We start from the raw sequence: 16,042 nt of genomic DNA, 5'->3' as shown, positions 1-16,042 counted from the left end.
ACTGTTTCACACATAGCTTGACACTGCTTCACACACAACTTGACACTGATACACACATCCTCACACACAGCATGACACTGCTACACACATCCTCACACATAGCATGACACTGCTACACACAGCTTCATACATAGCTTTGCACTGGTACACACATCCTCACACATAGCTTGACACTGCTTCACACACAGCCTCACACATATCATGACACTGCTACACACAGCCTCACACATAGCTTGACACTGCTTCACACATAGCGTTACACTGCTACACACAGCCTCACACATAGCATGACACTGCTACACACATCCTCACACACAGCATGACACTGCTACACACAGCCTCACACATAGCTTGACACTGCTTTACACACAGCATGACACTGCTACACACATCCTCACACAGCATGACACTGCTACACACAGCCTCACACATAGCTTGACACTGCTTCACACACAGCATTACACTGCTACACACATCCTCACACACAGCATGACACTGCTACACACATCTTCACACACAGCATGACACTGCTACACACAGCCTCACACATAGCATGACATTGCTACCCACATCCTCACACAGCTTGACACTGCTTCACACACAGCATGACACTGCTACACACAGCCTCACACATAGCATGACATTGCTACCCACATCCTCACACATAGCTTGACACTGCTTCACACACAGCCTCACACATAGCTTGACGCGGCTTCATACATAGCTTTGCACTGCTACACACATCTTCACACACAGCATGACACTGCTACACACAGCCTCACACATAGCAAAACGCTGCTTCACACACAGCCTCACACATAGCATGACACTGCTCCACACAGCTTCATACATAGCTTTGCTCTGCTACACACAGCCTCACACATAGCATGACACTGCTACACACAGCCTCACACATAGCATGACATTGCTACCCACATCCTCACACATAGCTTGACACTGCTTCACACACAGCCTCACACATAGCATTACACTGCTGCACACAGCCTCACATAGCACGACACTGCTACACACATCCTTACACATAGCTTGACACTGCTCCGCACACAGCCTCACATACAGAGTGGCACTGCTCCACACACATCCTCACACATAGCATGGCACTGCTTCACACAGCCTCACACATAGCTTTACACTGCTACACACAGCCTCACACATAGCATGACACTGCTACACATAGCATGACACTGATACACACAGCCTCACACATAGCTTGACACTGCTACACACAGCCTCACACATAGCATGACACTGATACACATAGCATGACACTGATACACATAGCATGACACTGCTACACAAGCCTCACACATAGCTTTACACTGCTACACACAGCCTCACACATAGCTTGACACTGCTACACACAGCCTCCTACACATAGCATGACACTGCTACACATAGCTTGACACTGCTACACACAGCCTCACACATAGCTTGACACTGCTACACACAGCCTCACATATAGCATGACTCTGCTACACATAGCATGACACTGCTACACACAGCCTCACACATAGCTTGACACTGCTACACATAGCTTGACACTGCTACACACAGCCTCACACATAGCATGACACTGCTGCACACAGCCTCACAAATAGCATGACACTGCTACACACAGCCTCACGTATTTAAGAAATACAGTTCGCTCTACCACCATGTATAGTGTAATAAAACACACTTTCGCCCTGAACTATTATAGTTAAAGTACGAGGACTCTTGCGTCCGGTATAGTGTAATAAAACACACTTTCGCCCTGAACTATTATAGTTAAAGTACGAGGACGCTTGCGTCCGAGTGCTTTGACGTTATAATAGTTCAGGGCGAAAGTGTGCTTTATTACACTATACATGGTGGTAGAGCTTAACTGTATTTCTTTTCTAAGATGCCAAATTTAATACCTTCTAAGGATAATTACGATTAAATTAAGGTAGAAAACAAACGCGGCGGTGTCGGGGACCTAAATTAAGAATCCTCGCTGGGGGCTCACTGGCGCTGTTCTATTGATATGTCTGCCCCCCTACGTTAAGACGAATGTTACCAAAAAAAACCAAATGATAACAGTTTGATGGCGGTTTACGGTTTGGATTAAATATCTTCTCTGAATTATTTTAATTACATCTGTCATTAACGTAAACCATATGGGGCAATATGAACGTCGCATTTCTACTACCAACGTAAGTTTAGATCAGTACATCCAGATGAAGCTGAGTAGTCAAGCGACATTCCACGATTGCATTGTGGGAATGTACACATTGCGAACGTTACCCTGTCGCTGAAAACTTGTGAGTCGAATTGACACATTTTAACCGTCGTAAAACATAAATGTAATGTTTCCAGTGATGTTAGCTGCGTGAAGCAACTGCAAACCAAGAAACGGGATGCAACGGAGTAGTTTACTGTAGGAGGCCGTACGAGGCGATGACAACTGACATGTAAAATGGTTCGATTACGAGGGGGCACACTAGAATGGCGCAGTGACGGGATAACGTCATTCAATTGTTACGTCATCAAAAAACTATACCTTTATTGTCTGATAATGTATTTTTTTTCGATTGTTCTAACTGCTAGGCATCTTAGAAAGCATGATACTGCTACACACAGCCTCACACATAGCTTGACACTGCTACACACAGCCTCACACATAGCTTGACACTGCTTCACACACTGCCTTACACAGCCTCACACATTTCCAGGGATTGTTTTGAGACAGTTACTGCCAATAGCTGCATCCCTTGGTAAACAAGAAACTTTTTAATGTGTGTTAAATGTCTGAGCCTTGCATCACTTTGGGCTCCCTTCCACATCACTCACCCAATGTGCACATCCTGATCTCATGATCATCACGCTAAGCTCAGTGCCTCCTCTATCAGAGGAAGTCCGTGTTATGCTAGCTTCCGTCATCCATGTTGACATTGCAAGTGTTTTCCTGAACCTGTAGGTCGAGGCATGTTATGCTGTTAGTTTGTATATTGCTTACCATTTCCATAACATTCTGTGTAGACCCATCAGCCTGTTTATATATACAATAGTAATGCAACTATGTTTTTCACCATTGTAGTCAGTTTTCGGACCAGTAGCGTCAACAGTGCTCAAACTGACTTGTCTGATCCAGTTCTGAATGACTGCCATGATTTAATGGCATGATTAGGCTAAGGCATTGATATGAGCAGTGCAGTTGTTACATTAGGACGAGACAATCCATGAGAAAAGGGGCTTGAATTAAAGCTTGTTTGGCAAAAATTAGTCTTGGATGCACATTTGTGCTTCATGTAAAACCCTGACAGTTCCAAAATGTGTTGTTCTAAAGGGTACCGGTTGTACCTAGATTAAGATTTGAAGCATGAACATTAAACGCACTACAGAGAGGAAGGTATCCTCATATTCATGGAATGGACAGATCCAATGATCACATTCAAATCTTATTTTTGCACTATAGTTTGGCATGAAATGCATGTGACCCGTGTTTTTGTAAATATCTCTTCATCCAATGACCCAGTCAATCCTCAAACTGTGCAAGTGGATGTTTTGTCAGACAACCTAATCACATTGTAAATCACCGATTTTATGCATTGGTATTAAAGAATCTGTCTATGTAACTGTCAACAAAATAAACAGCAGAACGCAAACTGCTTGCAGAGGGAGGGAGCCAATGACCTGTAACAGCGGCAGTGTTGGGTCATAAAGGTCAACGTTTGTCAATGTAGGTCAGCTATGCATGTGACAGGTATGAAGAGGTGTTCATTTCTAGCAAATAGCCGGCGAATGACATCTCTGATGACCCTGATGTCAAAAGAATCTAACTTTGGATGCCTACCTTTTTGTACAAGGTTTTGTTTATTGGTCGTTGGTTTATTTTTCACAATTTTTAGCACGATGTTCTTTTTCATGCCAAGAGCAAAAGTTGTACGGTTCATGTAATCCGACACCTTATAAATCGGTTTGCTACGTTTGCTCTCTTGTTTAAAAAAATTCAACACATTTCTAATTAAATGTTTAGCATCATCTGAATAAGCTTTTACGATGACAGCTAGAAGTAGTCAATGTGAATGATCCAAACGGTCTATCACTGTGAAGTGCACAGGTAACTATCATGAACTGCACGTGCATTTACCTTTATGACCCAACACTGCCGCTGTTACAGGTCATTGGCTCCCTCCCTCTGCAAGCAGTTCTGCGTTCTGCTGTTTATTTTGTTGACAGTTACATACACAGATTCTTTAATATAAATGCATAAAATCGGTGATTTACAATGTGATTAGGCTGTCTGACAAAACATCCACTTGCACAGTTTGAGGATCGATTGGGTCATTGGATGAAGAGATATTTACAAGAAAACGGGTCCACATGCATTTCATGCCAAACTATAGTTATGAAGGTTGTTTTGTCAGCACTGTAGGTTGTGAGTTTCACTGACGTTGTCATCACATCATCACGTTGGTCACTCCTCTCACATTAAGCTGACATGCCTCGATAGTACTCAAGTATTCTACAATATGGTGTATGCCTCCTTTGTCTCTGGTTTACCTCCTCACACAGCTGATGTTAATGTGTTACTACTCTCTGGGTAAAAAGCGTGTTCTCGCTTAATGTGTCCGGTGTAAACATCAACAACCTGCATTGCTTCATGCTTGCCTTCCACACCAAGGTGAAAGACAAGGATATAGCTGGAGTATTGTTCCAAGCAGCATTAAAAACCAAACACTCTCACTCAATGTTCGTAATATGTAAATAAGGAAAATTCCATAGAAAACAGGTTTATTTCATAGCAAGTATGTACATGACTGTCCTCATCAAATCATGCATGGGTTGAAGTCACACGTTGACTGAACACGTCTGACCAGTCAGCTTCCTACCCGACATGCATGCACCTCCTTATATACCTGGATATCAGCTGGACACATCTGGACACACCTGGGCACACCTGGCAGAGGCTGTGGGGGGGTTTTGTGCTACAGGTCGAATGACTGTCCTGTCCTGACAGCTTCCATGCAAGGAAACAATCAGCACAATCTGGGGGTCATTGGAGCATTGAGCTAATCAGGTCACGTAATAAACATTGAGAGTTCGTTCCTATTTTGTTGTTGTTGGTGTGCTGATGTTTGACTGCTGAATGGTTGCTTCGTGGCCATCTTCTGTACTGAGGGTCACTGAAGGGGGCAGGGGGTGGCTGGAGGGGCACTTGGTCCATGGTCTTCACTTCCATCTCTTGTCGGTCAGCTGGCCGTCAGACTCAGCGTCCACTGTATCAGGCTGCAATAAACAATACAGATTTCTCTAAACAGTCATGGGAAATTATTATGGGACAACTAGTTCTGTGCTTCTAGGGGAAGGGTATTTGAAGGACAACTGGGCCACATTGAAGCATCGAGAGTATAGAGCTCAAGTGCAGATAAAACATTCGAAGGTGTTTACTAAGGAAAAGATGCCTGTTCTATTAAAGGCTACAGTCTAAAATTAATCTTGATACTGGTTAATGCGTTCAGTGGTTAACACCTGTGTAGCATCATGCTTTCCTCCAAGATTAATGTTGCATGACAAGGTGTAACCCAAATAATGTTAGGTGGCACTAAGCCAACTCACTCACCGTTACTGTACGTGGTGTGTTTTACTTTCAACTCACTAGGGGTGTGTATTGCAGAGAATTTTCATATTGCGATATATTGCGATGCGAAAGCATATATTGCGATATGTATTGCAATATATTGCATGAAGTATTTTTAAACAAAAAAAATACTTATAATCGAGTTAATGCTTGATTTACAGCAAAAACACAACAAAATCACTATGCTTGATTAAGCTTTAGTAACAACTTTTAATCATGATAAATTAAAAATGTGAATAATATTTGGCACAAATGAAGCAAGGAAATATCTAAAGATTTCCAAGTGTTACGAAGTTTTCCTAATGCAAGTCAAGATACCAGTTTTCGTATCGCAAATATGTATCATTTTCATGTCTGAACCGGTAAACCAGTTATATTGCACAGCCCTACAACTCAACTCACCTCAGGGAAGTCCATGTGAGGCACTCCATTCTGGCAGCGATGGGCCACACGAGAGGATTCCTCCTGGAGTACATGTGGATAAATTAATCACTGCATGACAAATTCTAAACTGTTTTTGTTCTCTACAATAAGTCTCTCAAGCAAGCTGCACTATGATTGACGCCTGACAAGTTGGTAAAGAAGGACCCTTTCAAAGTGAAGTCAACTGTGGATACATATTCCTCCCATATATACACTGCACTGATGATGGGTATTGATATACACTGACTAGTATATACACATGCTGGGACCTTGTGCACTTGTCAAGAATAAGGATTACTCTACAGGTGTATATTTTCAGTGTTCCAAAGGAGGCCCTAGTTATCCCTCTAAGCTAAGTTAAGTCAAGCTGATGAAGAGCCACAGTCATCTCCCATCAGATGCATGTATTTGTAAGATTCTGTTCAGGTCTCTGAGGTGGTTCTTTGCAATCTTAGTCTCCATCTTTGAATGCAATATTATCATGGTTATCTTCTGAATATAGCTTTGTCTAACAGAGTCCTAAACGAAAGTGATTTCCACACGTTTGTAATAGTAACTGACAGAACGGTTTCCATGTGGGTATACGTACCATGATCAGCTTGTTGACAAGCATGAGGATGTCTTTCCGGAACACACAGCTAGTGCTGTCCCCGCCACGTTTCCTCCCTGCGTGCCAACCGTTGCTGAAGTGGTAGTTCTGTCCAGCAACAGCATGTACCGTGAGCAGCAGCAGCAGCACTGACACTGTCACCCCTTGACTGGATAGTACGGACATTCTGAAACACGCATTGACCCGCAACACTGACACTGTCACCCCTTGACTGGATAGTACGGACATTCTGAAACACGTGACCCACAACACTGACACTGTCACCCCTTGACTGGATAGTACGGACATTCTGAAACACGTGACCCGCAACACTGACACTGTCACCCCTTGACTGGATAGTACGGACATTCTGAAACACGTGACCCACAACACTGACACTGTCACCCCTTGACTGGATAGTAATGGACATTCTGAAACACGCGTGACCCACAACACTCTGAAACGGACGTGACCCGCAACACTGACACTGTCACCCCTTGACTGGATAGTGCGGACATTCTGAAACACGTGACCCACAACCTTGAGATCTCAGCTGTCCAGACATATTGACCCTCACACCATCAGGTCCACATTATACATGCTGGCAGTCAGTTTTATAAGAAGATATAAGTGCTTCCACATCATGGGATTAGGATCTGCATCCCGCACAATGATGCCTGGAAGGAAGGGACACAGGTGTAATGCCACCTGAAGTACAGCATATAGTACCGTAGGGTGCATGTATCTTTTGATCATGGATTTAAACTCTTGTTTTGTCTTTACTTTGGCTTTCATCAAAGTTGTAAAACAATGAAATATGCAGAAGTCTGGGCTTTCTCATAGCTTTAACCTTGACAGGTCCTGATATAACTGGAATCAACACCAAACTCAACAACTCTTGCCCAACCCACTTGACCTTTGATTTCAGTTACACTAATTTAAAAATGAAAAGAATCACAATTCATTTAAAATGCTTTACCTATCAAGCCTTGTTGTTCAGTCGCTATCACAACCTCAGTACTGACATTGTGTACGTACAGATGCATGAGTTGCCATGGTGTTTCATGATGTGTGTCATGAATTCCTGCTGGCTTCAGACCGATGGATGGCCTGACACTAGCACGACACAGTTGTGGTTGTACAAAGTACAATACTGACACAAGCCCTTCACAGTTGGTGTTGTACAATACTGACACTAGCCCTTCACAGTTGGGGTTGTACAATACTGACACTAGCCCTACACAGTTGGGGTTGTACAATGCTGACACAAGCCCTACACAGTTGGGGTTGTACAATACTGACACTAGCCCTACACAGTTGGGGTTGTACAATACTGACACAAGCCCTACACAGTTGGGGTTGTACAATACTGACACTAGCCCTACACAGTTGGGGTTGTACAATACTGACACAAGCCCTACACAGTTGGGGTTGTACAATACTGACACAAGCCCTACACAGTTGGGGTTGTACAATACTGACACTAGCCCTACACAGTTGGGGTTGTACAATACTGACACAAGCCCTACACAGTTGGGGTTGTACAATACTGACACTAGCCCTACACAGTTGGGGTTGTACAATACTGACACAAGCCCTACACAGTTGGGGTTGTACAATACTGACACAAGCCCTACACAGTTGGGGTTGTACAATACTGACACAAGCCCTACACAGTTGGGGTTGTACAATACAGACACTAGCCCTACACAGTTGGGGTTGTACAATACTGACACAAGCCCTACACAGTTGGGGTTGTACACCACTTGTTTCCCTGACTGGCTGCCAGACACTATTGCTGCAATTCTTTCATCAGACAGTATTATCCTGGAGCGTTTCATCTACCTTCCTGTTTTCTTCATTTCTCGAGGTGATTAATTTTTTTCCCTTTGATTGTCCAATTTTGTGTAACCACTTTTCAGCACAAACCCATCTTGCTCAATTTCAGTTTAAAATTGGCTTGTGAATATTAGAATATCTTTTATGTGGGAATTGTAGAATATTTAGAGAATTATAAGGATCATGTTTTTTCTTCTTTTTTGTGAACCATTTCTAGAATTTTTCCCTGATCAAAGATCTTATAGAGTAATATTTCATGTAACGTAGCTGGTACGACTGAAGCCTACGGACAGCTATATTTTGTGTTTTACAATCGTGGGAATATTTCTCCATTTAGCCATTGTGCAGAGAACAAAGAGGGCTTTCTTAGCAGATTAAGGCTTCATCCTACCCTCCCTTAAACTGAGTTAGGAGAGTTATTTAAACAATTATATCTCCAACCTACTTCTGGGAGATGTTCTTTAGGTAAAAAAAGCCTTGGAGATAACCAAGAGAAAGTGGTCAGCCCACTCATAGAGCATTGATTCCAAGGATTCAATAAATGTTCTTCCAATAAATAAAAAGAGGGTTTTGGGAGTTAAACAGATAATTGATTGGCTGAGGTTAATATCAAGAGAAAAAATATTTAAAAAAGCAAATTGAGTAGTTACTTTTTCATTGAACAATTCAATTAAATCCTGCTTTGTTAGATGGTGTTTGTAATATAAGTATTCACATGGGGAAGAACAGGACTTGTTGAGAGTCTCTTAACAAATATGACATTCACTAAAGGCCTGGTTGGTTATAGTTCCATGGAATAATCCAGATGTCATCATTGACCAATGATAAGCTGTGTCTTACTTCAGTATGGACCAGCTTGATTACTGACATATTAACACATTTATTCCACACCATGGTCTGAGTAGCCACCTCCACAGTGACATCTCCAGGCATGCTTCACCTAGATCCTACTGGTACAGTCAGTTCAAGTCTCTCTCTTATAGGTCCACTCAGTATCTCCACAACTGACTGATGTTTTGTGTTCAGTGTTCCCTATCTGTACTGTGTATTTGAGCTGACACTCACAGTTTATTGGATGTGCAGCACTGCAAGTGTTCAGTGTCACTTACCACCAGGCATATTCAGAAGAGAGAGTTATGGGAGATTAATTGGGGGCCTGCTCATAAGGGGGCACCTGCTCTTCTCATAGAAACACAGTTTTATTCATATATTAAGGGCTTGCAAGATATTGTATTTTTTATGCGAAACTGAAGAGCATGTAAGAAGCTATTGTTAGTAACAAATTTTGGCAAAGTAGTCTTTTGAAGTGTGACAGGTTGATACTGTGCAGCTGTTGGACAAAACATGGAATGGTGGTATATTCAGTTTGTTTGATATAGGTTTTAGGTGAACATCTTTAGATATTCAGTGAGGTAATCATGTGCATTATAGTTTGAAACTTGTGAAATAATTCCAATTGAAAAAGCTCAAACCTAGATCTGTTGAGGTGAAGGCAACAAATTAGATGAACAGACTCATTATTGTTAAAAATGAATTAGAGAAACTGATATCTTCAAATATCGATCCTGATGTCTCTGGATGAAATACCAATAAGTTTGAGGAAAAAAATCCTGAAAATTCTTCAACAAGTTTAAAACTAATAATATCAGAATTGATTACTGAGTGTACCGTAGGAAGCTAAAGTTTATCAACTACACTGAGCTTTGCCTGTTGTACCTGTGTACCACATTCCACACAGCAACAGGTATGAGCCTTGTGATACTGACTATTTAACACTGACAATTAACAAACAGAAGTTCTGCTAGAGTCTGAAGTGTATTGAAGTGTGTACAGGTTTACTGATGTGTACTCAATGATAGTGCAGCCTACTGAACTGTTCTGAACTGTATATAAATATATGTGTGTGTTGAAATCATAAATGTCAGACTGTCTGTTAAGACAGAAATGGCGTTTATTTGTGCCTCATTAGTCATGAGGAGGTATGTTTCAGTGACTCACAGGTCAGGGTCAGCCCTTGCCCTTGCCTTGGGGTCTCATGTCTTCATGAAGGGATCCTCTGAAGGTCATGTACACATCATGTGGAGGTCATGTAGGGATCTTGTACAGATCATGTAGGGTGGATCTTGTACAAATCATGTAGGGTGGATCTTGTACAGATCATGTAGGGTCGGATCTTGGACAGATCATGTAGGGTGGATCTTGTACAAATCATGTAGGGTGGATCTTGTACAGATCATGTAGGGTGGATCATGTAGGGATCTTGTACAGATCATGAAGGTGAGTGAGTGAGTGAGTTTGGTTTACGCCGCTTTTAGCAATATTCCAGTAATATCACTGCGGGGGAAACCAGAAATGGACTTCACACATTGTACCCATGTGGGGAATGGAACCTGGGTCTTCGGCATGACGAGCCAACGCTTTAACTACTGGGCTACCCCACCGCCCCAGATCATGAAGGGATCTTGTATACTTCAAGTAGGGATCCTGTACACATCTTGCAGAGATTGTATTAGGATCATCTATGGGCAACTGTGGAGGTGTAATTGAAAAGGAGCTTCTCTGAAGTGTTAACATGGATAAAACTAAAACTTTAGCTGTTATGAAATAATAAATAATAAGGGTTTTTATTGTTTGTTTCTATGATATATTATGATATTTATTTTTACCCTTGATTATTCTCAGTCATGCATTCTGTTTACAGTTAGTTTTATAGTTTCAGTTTATAACATGTGTCCCTGTGCTTTTGTCTGTGTTTCGCTGACTTTAGCCAGTAGTCAGTAGTAGGTGTCCAGTAGCATTCTCTAGTCTGCTAGCTCAGCTAATAATAAATACAGTTCCATTGAATCTACTGAAAATGAAGGTGAAAGCTATGTTGTGGTCTGCAGACTGCACAAACCACAACATATGCACATCTTTGATAGATTTTATCATTATTAATGTCATTGTATTTGATGTTTCAGTGATATGAATATATGAAATGTTCTCTTTTGGATGGAATGATGAAGGCTGTTAAGGTTATGTGTTATGAAAATGATAAAGTGCATATATTCCTATTCCAGGATAAGTGAATTAATCAAAATTGTTAGATAGTAATGCCATGATTGTAGACAAAATGTGAAGTGGTGTCATTGTTGGTATAGAAGATGCTATTTCTACAAGCCAGATGATGCTGGTGGCACTAGGAATATGGCCACTGTACAGGTACTCCTCAGTAGAACTTTAGGAACACGTTCACATCACTTATAGATGGTCTGGCCTGGCATAATGTAGAAGTAGGAAAGATTCAGGTTTTCTTTAACTTCTTTTGAGCAGTGTACCTAGCTTGATCAGACTATTTGCTGGAATTAAGATTCTTTCAAAAAGTTGCAGTGTCTTGCCACCAAGTTTTTCTCACAATTTGTTTTGCCAGAGTGTCACCAAAACAATAGTATTTATCATATCCAACACTGTGCATAATCAGTCCAGGTGAGCTGTGTAAGGCTATCAGTGGGTCTGGCAAACAGACAGTTAACAGGCAACACACACCCAAGCAGCACTTAGACAACATGGAATTATTACCTAACAAAAGAGATTTTAGGCAGCATTTCTTCTACTAGCAGCAATAAGTTTCATGTCTTTTAACCTTTTCAAAAACTTCTTCCCTAATCTAAAAGTAAAAGTAATCACCATAACCACCTACTACTAAATCTACACGACACTCTGTGCTATTTTGTGTAAATAATGGACTTTGTAGTAATTTATCAAAAACTTACTTTCTGTCACTTGAACTTAAAGTTTCTATACTCCTGCAAAATTAACTTGTTTATGCTTTCAAAAAGTGGCCCCCTTTGTCAGAGTTTCCAGGGTACTTATTATTGTGAATATGTTACACATGCTTAGTGCCAGATGTCTGTCAGTATTTATGGACTGGTATATAACATTATATATGTTTATTGAAACATACTTGTATACATTAACTTGCAGGGTTCGAAATACTCCATATATTAGGGTGCCATGGCACAGTAAATATTGAAATGGCACGGATAAAAACTGTTCTCTGTGCCCTTGTGGCACGCCTAATTTTTTAGAAACATAACTCACCTTTAGTCATTTAATCCCCAAAACAAGACACTTATGCAAATGACAAACAAGCAAAAACATTTCTTGACTTTATCGCCCAGGAAATCAATGGAATTATGATGGATGATGTAAAGAAATCTGGTTGTTTTCCATTAAGAGTGATGGGAGTACTGATAGTTAGGTTATTGAAGAGGAAATTGTGTATGTTAGATATGTTGAACAGTTACCTGTCACAAAATTCTCAGCTATTAAAAGTGTTTGGAAATTAGTACAAATGAAGCTTAAGAAAGCCATGATCTTAAACAGAAGACATATCAGTGAAAACAGAAAACAGGTTACATTTGTTGTTTACTAACAATAAATTTCAAAAGATCATCATCATTGCTACAGTCATTTATTCTAAAACATGTGGGCACACTTGATTTCTGAAAGGCACATTTAAAATATTTGCCTGGTGCCCTAAGGCACACTTAGAAAATAAAGTATTTCAACCCCTGACTTGTAGACATATAAGACTGTTCATTCACTTTTATATTCACCCTTGGCATAAGACTGTCATCAATAAGAGATACTAGCATGTTTAGAGCAGTTTCATGTCACATTTTGTAAATAGATTCTAGGTATTGGTAAATTCTCTACTACAACAGTTAAAAAAGTTTGGACAAACATTGTAGAATTACATTGGCACAAATGTTACAAAATAACTTTCTCTGTTTGGTTTCAGTTTGTGTGGAAAAAGTGTCAGAAATATTGATTCATTTCTTTTAGAATTTGATCAAAGAGTTAAAGACTGTTGTGTTCAGTCACTATTTAGAACTTAAATATGCACTCAAATTTAGATTTTTACTCAAGTATAAAGTAAAATCAGCTCTTGCGATTGTACAATATTTGCTTCACATACACCAAAAAGGTCAAAGAAGATTCTTAAAATTATTAAGAATTGGATAATTACAGGCAGGGGGGTGTTGCTAGAAACATTAGATTTTGTCCTTTCTGTAAATGTACTATAAAAGACATGTAACTTTTAATGTTAGTTTTCCCAGTTTAGGATATTTTAAAACAGAAATTTAAAAATAAATACTCTCTCAGAACTTCTTACACTGAAGTCATTATGTGCTAGATACATTAAGGATCTCTTTACATTCTTCAAGTCTGGTACTTTACCTGCACTTTCATCCTCTTGTTATTGTAGTACCACTTACCATATAATACATGTATCTACACTGTACTTGGTGGACCGTGTACTGAAATACGCTTTTCTTTACTTACTTGATAGTAATACACAAGGCACAACAAGCAATATACTGACTACAAGTGCACTATATACAGTAATGGTGGTGTAACTAGATAGCCTACCTGTAGCTTGGTGCTTGTGGTGGGAAACAGCCGCGGACACCTGTACAGATCCTTGGTACTTGCCTGTAGTGTCTCAGCACACTACCTTCTGCCTGCTCCCACTATATATAGTCCGCAGAAGAGGGCGCTGCTTCAGAGAGAGTCTGCGGCGAGCGGGGGTGTAGTCCCTCCTCCTCCCTGGCTCTCCATCTCCATGGCTCCCCAGTGGGGTAGTGGCATCTTCACCTGCAACTCAATTACTGTGCATCCCGTGTGATTGTGTTGATGCAGACTTGGTGCATGTTGCCTGCGGCACATGGGGCAGATGGTGACAATGTTGTTGCCAGACTTGGTGCCGTGCCCTCCCTCGTCAATCATCTAAATTACCCTGTAATTAGAGTTAGACCTTTGTGATCCAACATATGCACTGGCCAATCAGTCCGTCAATTGAACTTAGGTCCCCAGTATACACATGGTCAGTAAGAAGACCAATAACTTTCTTTCTAATGTAAGGTCTCCTTTGACATGTTTTGATATTTTGACTGGCAATTACCTTTAAGATGGTAGTTTTAGCAGGGACAAGGTGGGTTTCATGTGTGTTGCTTTCAAAGTTGAACACCTGTACCTTTAACATGTTTAAGATGGCACCTCAAGCAGGAATGAGGAAGAATGGTTTCATGTTGTTGTTGTGGTTTGCAGAGATGTATATAAAAACCTTCAATATGTTTACGATGGCACCTCAAGCAGGAATGAGGAAGAATGGTTTCATGTTGTTGTTGTGGTTTGCAGAGATGTATATAAAAAACCTTCAATATGTTTACGATGGCACCTCAAGCAGGAGTGAGGAAGAATGGTTTCATGTTGTTGTTGTGGTTTGCAGAGATGTATATAAAAAACCTTCAATATGTTTACGATGGTAGTTGGAGGAGGAATGAGGAAGAATGGTTTCATGTTGTTTTTGTGGTTTGCAGAGATAATAATAATAATGATAATAATGTCACTTATAAAGCGCAAATGTCCACACACTTATGAATGCTCAATGTGCTGAAAAGAATTGAGTAAAAGAGTCAGACATAGGCACTTTGAAACAGGTGAGTTTTAACTTTTGACTTGAAGGTTGAGAGAGATTCACATAGTTTGATTTCTAAAGGTAAAGAGTTCCAAAGAGTTGGTGCGACATAGGAGAAAGCCCTTTTCCCATACGAAACTAGGTGGAATTTGAAGATGTATATAAAAAAAACTTCAATATGTTTGCGATGGTAGTTGGAGAAGGAATGAGGAAGGATGGTTTCATGTTGTTTTTGTGGCTTGCAGAGATGTATATAAAAAAACTTCAATATGTTTACGATGGTAGTTGGAGAAGGAATGAGGAAGAATGGTTTCATGTTGTTTTTGTGGTTTGCAGAGATGTATATAAAAAACCTTCAATATGTTTACGATGGTAGTTGGAGGAGGAATGAGGAAGAATGGTTTCATGTTGTTTTTGTGGTTTGCAGAGATGTATATAAAAACACCTTCAATATGTTTACGATGGTAGTTGGAGAAGGAATGAGGAAGAATGGTTTCATGTTGTTTTTGTGGCTTGCAGAGATGTATATAAAAAACCTTCAATATGTTTACGATGGTAGTTGGAGAAGGAATGAGGAAGAATGGTTTCATGTTGTTTTTGTGGTTTGCAGAGATGTATATAAAAAGCCTTCAATATGTTTACGATGGTAGTTGGAGAAGGAATGAGGAAGGATGGTTTCATGCTGTTTTTGTGGCTTGCAGAGATGTATATAAAAAAACTTCAATATGTTTAAGATGGCACCTCAAGCAGGAATGAGGAAGAATGGTTTCATGTTGTTTTTGTGGTTTGCAGAAATGTATATTTAAAACCTTCAATATGTTTACGATGGTAGTTGGAGAAGGAATGAGGAAGGATGGTTTCATGTTGTTTTTGTGGTTTGCAGAGATGTATATAAAAAACTTCAATATGTTTACGATGGTAGTTGGAGAAGGAATGAGGAAGAATGGTTTCATGTTGTTTTTGTGGTTTGCAGAGATGTATATAAAAAAACTTCAATATGTTTACGATGGTAGTTGGAGAAGGAATGAGGAAGAATGGTTTCATGTTGTTTTTGTGGTTTGCAGAGATGTATATAAAAAACTTCAATATGTTTATGATGGTAGTT

The 16,042-nt window shown here is 40.3% G+C and overlaps 2 protein-coding genes across 4 annotated transcripts in view; one reads left to right on the top strand and one right to left on the bottom strand.

Annotated features, from left to right (window-relative positions):
- LOC124271131 (RUN and FYVE domain-containing protein 2-like) overlaps positions 1-16,042 on the top strand; it is an 88,707-nt gene that overhangs the window by 46,592 nt on the left and 26,073 nt on the right. The gene's annotated exons all lie outside the window — the stretch shown is intronic.
- LOC124271176 (prepro-gonadotropin-releasing hormone-like protein) lies at positions 4,760-13,980 on the bottom strand. Its single transcript, XM_046706268.1, has 4 exons — positions 13,890-13,980; positions 6,636-6,822; positions 6,026-6,088; positions 4,760-5,271 (listed from the first exon to the last, which is right to left on the bottom strand). The coding sequence occupies exons 2-4, from the start codon at positions 6,819-6,821 to the stop codon at positions 5,215-5,217; spliced, it is 306 nt and encodes a 101-aa protein (XP_046562224.1). The 5' UTR covers position 6,822; positions 13,890-13,980; the 3' UTR covers positions 4,760-5,214.

The sequence above is a fragment of the Haliotis rubra genome, unplaced genomic scaffold (assembly GCF_003918875.1).
Source record: "Haliotis rubra isolate DU_JTF1 unplaced genomic scaffold, ASM391887v1 Scf1023, whole genome shotgun sequence".
Taxonomy (NCBI): Eukaryota; Metazoa; Mollusca; class Gastropoda; order Lepetellida; family Haliotidae; genus Haliotis; species Haliotis rubra.
The sequence above is the reverse complement of the archived record's forward strand: the minus strand, read 5'-3'. Positions and strand labels throughout refer to the sequence as shown.

What these genes read in the sequence shown, in the direction of transcription:
- LOC124271176 (XM_046706268.1), bottom strand. Translation starts at nt 6,821, where the DNA reads ATGTCCGTACTATCCAGTCAAGGGGTGACAGTGTCAGTGCTGCTGCTG. An exon ending in TTGTCAACAAGCTGATCATG is followed by an intron (nt 6,089 to 6,635) that starts GTACGTATACCC and finishes CATGTACTCCAG; the next exon opens with GAGGAATCCTCTCGTGTGGC. An exon ending in CTCACATGGACTTCCCTGAG is followed by an intron (nt 5,272 to 6,025) that starts GTGAGTTGAGTT and finishes TGTTTATTGCAG; the next exon opens with CCTGATACAGTGGACGCTGA.